Source organism: Protomyctophum bolini (assembly GCF_963924005.1).
Source record: "Protomyctophum bolini genome assembly, chromosome: 6".
Classification (NCBI taxonomy): domain Eukaryota; kingdom Metazoa; phylum Chordata; class Actinopteri; order Myctophiformes; family Myctophidae; genus Protomyctophum; species Protomyctophum bolini.
The window spans coordinates 12,409,179-12,416,905 of record NC_137867.1 but is presented as its reverse complement, the minus strand read 5'-3'; the positions used below and the strand labels follow the sequence as shown (position 1 = coordinate 12,416,905).

Below are 7,727 nucleotides of genomic sequence, written 5' to 3'. Positions count from 1 at the left end.
AGACATACATACATACATGGATACACACATACATACGTGTATATATGTATGTATGTATGTATGCAACCACTTCAAGGATCAGCAATGTCTGTCCCTTATGTATGTATAAGGGACAGACATTGCTGATCCTTGAAGTGGTTGCACCACTTAAAAACATATCAAATGGGGGTCTGTGTCGCTTAAATCATGTCAAACTGGGGCGTCCTTGAAATGAGTCCTATGCATGGCAGCCACATCAAATGCCCCATGTCTCTGGACGTGTACGGCTGTAATGCATCAAATGTGACAGACGCGTTTCACACCCCCACAGGGAGTACAGTGCCCGGTGTCGAGTCGGTCTGACCCAGGGTTGTCCAGAACCGTCACAAAAGGCTCTGGACAGGGCCATATATGAAGCTGGCCTGTTCTGACATCACAACACTCCATATTTGGGCATGCCTGACACAGAACTCCATATATAGGAATAAAGGGACAGAAAGACTGTACAGCAATCTCCATATATGGGCATAAAAGGGACACAGACGGGTGGATGACACAGGTTTGCATAGCCGGGCGGGGCATGGATCTCCAACTGCCATCGTTTACGACTCTGTGCTCTACAGCCGGGCACTGGTCTAGTTGACATGAAATTGGAACGTATGCTATACTTCCTTCACAGGTGTTACCAATAAGGTTCTTTTCCATTCAGCATAGCAGAGCGTTTCCATTGAGCCAACACCAAGGCAGACGATAGAAAAGCAAGACAGGCTATCTGTATGACATAGGTGGCCGTCTCTCTGTGAACAACATTTAGACGATAAAATTGCTTTCTTCAGAGAGACAAAAAAGTATAAAATCAGCTTTGTTATCGACGTTTCTCTGTACCAGCAACACGCTCTCGGGGGATCGTTGATAAGATCCAGATGGCACACATTTAGGATACCACTTTGCCTACCATTTTGCTAGTGGCAAAGTGTAGTGGAGTTGCATATCTTCCTAAATTAAGCATCTTTAGTCAGCATGGCCAATAGCAGCACCCTGAGTGTTATTCTGTTCCATTCAGGTCAAACACAGTCGGGGTCCCTGACTGTGTTTAACCTGAATGGAACAGAATATCAATTAGTATCATTGGCGACACCCGTAAAGGAAGCATTACAGTCCAATGTCATGCCGTGCATAGAGCTTATTTATATTGACGTTCTCCAGATAATGATCCCCAGCAGGATGAGGATGATGACAGCGATGATGATGAGCAGCATCTTGCAGTTCTTCCACCAGTATTTCCTCTTCACCTTCCGGGCGGTGGTGGAAAACTGCGAGGCCCCGGCCGTCAGCACCTCCACCCGGTGGTCCAGCTCAGAGAGCTTCTGGTCGCGCTCCAGCATCTTGTCCACGTTGATGCGCACAATCTCCACCACCTCCTCCACCTGGGCCTTCGTCTGCTTCAGCCGCCGCTGGTTCCCCGGAGTGGCGGCGGCCATGTCGGAATCTTCTGGAAGTAAGGCAGACATAGTTGTTGTTGTTGTTGTTGTTGTTGTTGATGAAAAGGTTCTAAAGAGCAGAGCGCCTCTTTCTAAAGTTTCCGAAAGACAAGCCTGGAACAATGAAGTCAAATTTAACCTTTGACTGTGTTCAACGCTATAATAATGATTAAAGATCCATTTAGGGGAAGAATATAAATACAGCCAGTGCTCTGATGTCAGAGTGACGTCGATTCTGATTGGTCAATCAAGTAGTTATTTTGATTGCACCGCTATGGATACAGCTGTATTGTACAATCTTATGGGCTGGTTCTCAACTCTGGGTCCGGGGACCACCAGGGTTCCAAATGGACCCATATGGATCTGAAACTCATTGGAACAAAATGGACCTGTAAGGATCCATTTATACACTCGGGTACCAGTAAGACGCCTAAGGGCGAGAAGCGAAAGGGCGAGGTCGCGTGCACGCATCCTCCTCATTGACGGTGCACGCATCCGCCACATTGACGGCAGACTACTGGGGGGTCAGATCAACATGGAATGAATTCTGTACTGGCCATATAAGGAGCATGTCTTGAGTGTACAGGGTTTGATGATGTCAGATCAGCATAATGGAATGTCAGAACAGGTATATGGAGATCTAAGGGTGGTAGCGGGGACATTCTCTTGAGTGTACATGGGGTTTGATGAGGGCCCAGCTAGGGCCGGGCCTTAATTTCCGGGCCTGTTGAGAACTCTAGTTTTCGCCGGCTGCCGGGTGCGGCTGCACTAATTACTTTGGGGCAGGCCCGTCTAGAGTTTGAATGGACTCAGGTATCCGTCAAAAGGGAGACATCGAAGAGGAAGGATGGAGGATGGGGAACATATTTGAGCATATATCAGAACAGGTTCTGACATATATCGATGGAGATCTAATTAAGGGTTTGAGGTCATATGTAGAGTTGCTGGCCAATATTGATGTATATATGGGGCTTAATTGCAACAGCAGGTCACATTTTCTCTTATCTCCATCCCTGATGATGTCACGTGATGTCACGAGACCTGGGCTTATTTGGGGGCAATAGGATCTTATTGGGTTATATCCAACTTTGGAAAGTCCAACAGGATTTTTCAAAGTTTCAATAGGATTCCATTGTAGTATGGAAACTGAGTATGGGGATTTTGGGTGACGTACAATTCTATAGTTAACCTTCGATAATCATATAATAATAATAATAATAATATAATTGCGACCTTCAATTATTTTAGGCCTATATTATGTGTGTGTATGTATATATATATATATATATATAATATTGGTTATTGTTACATTATGGGAGTGATAAATACACACACACAGGCGCTGGTGTTATTATGGAATTTATGGGAGACGGGGGTGATACGCGCGCGCACACGCGCGCACACACACTCTCAGAAAACTGTCGTGATTCAAGCAAGACGTAAACTGCCTCTTTGTTTGTTATTGGTTGACACTCACGGTTTCATGTTAAGAATAAGATCTACAAGCTATTACAATAGTAACAACTCGTCGCGTCGCAACTCGGGGTGAGCTTGTAGATCTGTTCGTTTTTGAGCGCGAGTTTTGAACTTTCCAGAAGGGGAAATAATAAAAAACTGCGTCACGTCTTGGACTGATGGACTCCCACTTTCAGCAACTTATTCAGCGTTTTTTTTAGGTGAGTGTTTAACTGTTTATGAAATGGCAAAGAACTCCGTTTTTTATGTCACTGGGGAAACTTTATTTAGGTAATTAGCTATTTGTTTGCATACTTATACTTGTCCCATAACACATGGAACCGCGGCGGAGGGGCGATTTTGTACTGTGTTTTGGTGTGGTTGCTTTGAAGACGGTGGAAATGGCTGTTTATGGATAGGCCTATTGAGTATTTTTAATATGAGCCTTCCATTTGGGAAAAACACAGGCTTTAACTATCTTCGGGTGCAGTTGCCCAACGATATCAGGGCAGGCCCATTATTAATTTGCAACTGTCATGTCAACCCTCGACACATGTGACCTTAATTGTAGTTCGGCTATTTTCAATATAGGGCATAATTATAAGTTCAAATATTGAAAATACCCTATTGACAAGCTTACAACGGTCGCATAGTGACTTTTTAGGGCGGTTGGTGTAGATAATCTATTTTGATATATTATTAGTCCACTTGCCAAGTTGCCAGAATGTGAACATCACATATTGAGTATTTACACCAAAGTTGTAGGCTGTTAGAAATGTTGAGTATGGGTCCCACTCCCCAGCATGTAGAAACTGACAGATGCTAACTTGCATATGTTGAGCAATTTTCATAATTGGCATAATATGTGACCATACCATTAACAACCTATAAGGGAAACAAAATCTAAATTTTATCATGCTTTAAAGGTTTTCATGATGCTGAATCCATTCCAAGCATTAGGTTTGCACACAATACACACCTTGGGCTAAGAACGGCCATAGCCATCAGCACATTTGGGCAAGCTTATAAAGCATGATGACATTTCTTTTTGCCTTCTATATATTATGCCAATTATGAAAATTGCTCAACATAATTATGCAAGTAGAATCCGGCAGTTTCTCCGTGCTGGGGACCCATACTCAACATTTCTAACATAAAACCTTGGTGTACTCAACAAACATGTCCGGGTTCACAATGGGGCTCTATGGGCTGGCAAGTAGACTATAGTATAGGGCATAATGGTTCTCAAAGTAAATACAGGGTACAGGAGGTAAAATAGCAAAGAATCTGTTAGACCACTATGTTATACTTTGGCTATTCCAAAATGGCCAATCCTCAAGCTCACAACATTGCATTGCAAGCCAATTGCATTGCAATAGGCTGTGAGTTTGTAGATTGGCTATATAGCTATTTTCCTTGAAACTTTGTGAAATGTCCTGATTAATTTTGAATTAATACCACAAATCTCCTATGGGAATCACTGGTGCAAAATTGGGCTTGAGACCAGATATTATGTTGAATAGTCAACATGAGTAATATAATGTTAAGTTGCTCTACTTATCTACCAGTATGTATTTATTTTATTTTATGTTATGTATAACTTGTTGTATTGGTATGAAAATGTTTTTACATAAAGATTACCAGAATAGTAATTAATTTAGCTATACTGATGATTTCATTGTAGTTCACCATTTATGCTGGTCATCTCTCAGAGTTATCTTTTCTTCCTCTCATTATTCCTCTGCAGAGAGCCCGCTACAAGAACATCATGTGATCACGCCAGCCAACCAAGTTGAGATGTCCACCAGTGCTGAGGATGGCCATAGACAGTCGAGATCCTGATCTGAAGAGTGCAAGTAAAACAAAACTACGAAGTATTTTGATCCAGACTCTTTTTAACCACCTCAGTAAGACAACAATGTATAAGTTTCTACTACGTATGCCATTCTAACTTGAGTAATTGTCACGGCACTGCACTGTATCGCTATGTAAAGATTCATCATAGAAGTATCCATGTCAGATGGACCATTCCACCTCACACGGGATGTTGCAAATAGTGAGGAGAGATTATTTTCATTTGAGAGAGAGAAAAGGTTACATCATCATAACTGACCAGTCATTGTAGGGGTCCATTCATGTACTCTACTGTATACTTAACAACATAAAACAAGGTATATTTCAAGAGCAAGGGATCGCAGTAAACATCCACCCTAAATCTTCTTCCACACTGGGAGAAAAACAGCATCTGAAAGTTTGATGGGATGCATTTTTACACGTCAGACAGTGCTGTGACCACTTTTACATTGCATCTAATGAGCGATGGGTTTCTTCTGACCCCGACCTGCGCGCCGCACATACAGGTTCTTAACTTCTTATCAGTGTGACGTTGTCTGGAAAATGTGTCAATATTGTCAGTGTCTTAATTATTATGGCTAATATCAACACTACCGGTACTACTGTTTGATTTTCCTTTTTAGGCTCCCAACTCGTTTTCAGTATGTGGAACTTCTGTCAACCCTAAACCTGGACCTACCCATTCCTCAGGGAAAGCATTGGGTCTGGCTATGTAAGTTTTAAATTGTTCATGTTGTTACCTGCATCGGTACAATTCTATTATATATTATTCTAACATGCCGTGTTAGAAAGCCTTGATATTTGTTATGGGCTAGCTACATCTGACCACATCCCTATTGCCATGGTACTAAATGTGGATAATGTCCCCTCGCTGGCTAAGAATGAAGAAAACAGAGAGGCTAAAATAGATAGGTAAACTATCGGAAGCTGATATCCTTAAATATTGCTTTTATTCTGATGAATTATTGAGTAAAGTTAATTTGCCAATGAATGCCATTTGTTTCACAAATGTAAACTGTGAGGACTCCTCCCATGGTGAGAGTCTATGTCATATGTATGATGATATAGTGAGAGCTCTTCATGATGCTAGCAGGTCTTTATTCACTCGCCCTAGAAAGGCCAAGAACGTCAAGCCAGGGTGGAATAAATTTGTAGCTAGCCACCGAGGCCCATAAGGCCTGGGTAATAGATGGCAGGCCCAGACAGGGACCTGTCCTGGAACATAAAAAGAAAACCAATGCAAAGTACAAATATGCATTAAGGTTTATAAGCAAACAAGAGCAGGCCCTGAGTGCTCAGTCTATGGCTGATAATCTTTTTGATAATGACATCACTAACTTTTGGAAAGAGGTAAAGTCCATTAACAGGGCTAAAGCAGCTCTCCCTTGTGATGTAGAGGGGGTAACGGATCATTAGGCATTGCTGCCCTCTGGAGGCAGCATTATGAGACATTATTTAATTGTGTTAAAGGTGAGCCTTTTCATATAGGCACTATTGAAGAAGAAAGTACTTTTTTTAACACCCACGAGGTTGCTAATGCCATACAGCAACTTGCTGACAGAAAATCCAGTGGTCTGGACAATATTACAGCAGAGCACTTAAAGCTAGCTGGTCCCAGATTGGCAGTGTTGTTGTCTATCTGCTTCTCTGGGATGTTGACTCATGGCACTTTACCAGACTCCATGCTGTCTGTCGTTCTGGTTCCCATAATAAAAGACAAAGCTGGGAAAGTAGGGAGTATAGATAACTACAGACCCATAGCTCTTGCCAGTATTGTGTCCAAAGTACTAGAAAAACTACTCCTTGATAGACTAAGTATTTACATTTCCACCACTGACAATCAGTTTGGCTTCAAGCCCAAACATAGTACAGACTTATGTATTTATGCTCTGAAAGAAGCAGTGGAGACCTATAGAAGGCAGGGCTCTACTATGCTGGTTGGTTTTATTGATGCGTCGAGAGCCTTTGACCCGAATCCATCACTACAAGCTTTTTAATAAGCTCAAGCTTAGGGGTGTGCCAAACTGTTTATTACGCATTCTTGTCTACTGGTATGCTAACCAGAAAATGCAGGTAAAATGGGGGAGCACATTATCCACCTCTTTTAGGGTGGGTAATGGCGTCAGGCAGGGGGGGGGATTTTATCCCCAGCCCTCTTCAATTTATATATGGACGGCCTGTCAATGCAGCTGGGGGGGTGCAGAACAGGTTGTATGATGGGTGATAGCCTAATTAATCATTTTATGTACGCGGATGACCTTGCCATACTTTCCCCAAGTAGCAGTGGGTTCCAACAGCTACTCAATATACATACAAATTACGGTATTGACTTTGATATTCAGTATAATGCCAAGAAGAGCATGATACTCATATGTAGAACTAAAGAAGATATGGAACTTAAGTTTCCTGCCTTTCATCTGTCTGGTCAAATTATGGGTGTGTCCAAGATTACAAAATATCTTGGGCATATCATAACAGATACCTTAGAGGATGACGAGGACATGTTTAGACAGAGAATGCTTTATGTACAAGCAAACATGTTGGTCCGTAAATTTCATCATTGTACTACGGATGTTAAGGTAAACCTCTTTAGAGCTTATTGTACCCCTCTCTACACAACTCCACTGTGGGTAAAGTACAAGAAGGAGAGCTTACGCAAACTGCAAGTAGCCTATAATGACTGTCTTCGTATCCTGTTAAAAAAACCAAGGAGCATTAGAGCCAGTGGGCTTTTCTGTTCATTGGGACTCACTACTTTCATGGCTCTGTTGAGGAACTTGACATTTAAATTCATGAGCAGGCTGGATCGCTCACTGAATGGACTCATTGGTCAGTTGACAGACCCAGGCCGTAGTTCTGTAAGGTACACTTCTACCATCAGCGGACACTGGTATAAGTGCCTCGCCTAGAGTAGTAACCTGTGGGGCTGGGTAAATGTACTGTATTTTTATTTATTTC

The 7,727-nt window shown here is 42.2% G+C and overlaps 1 protein-coding gene across 1 annotated transcript; it reads right to left on the bottom strand.

Annotated features, from left to right (window-relative positions):
- Positions 1 to 1,166: 1,166 nt before the first annotated feature.
- LOC308317766 (vesicle-associated membrane protein 3-like) lies at positions 1,167 to 1,490 on the bottom strand (the record flags this gene model as incomplete). The annotated part of the gene is made up of 1 exon (XM_080767046.1): positions 1,167 to 1,490. One exon carries the CDS (start codon positions 1,488 to 1,490, stop codon positions 1,167 to 1,169), a length of 324 nt encoding a protein of 107 aa, XP_080623172.1.
- Positions 1,491 to 7,727: the final 6,237 nt, after the last annotated feature.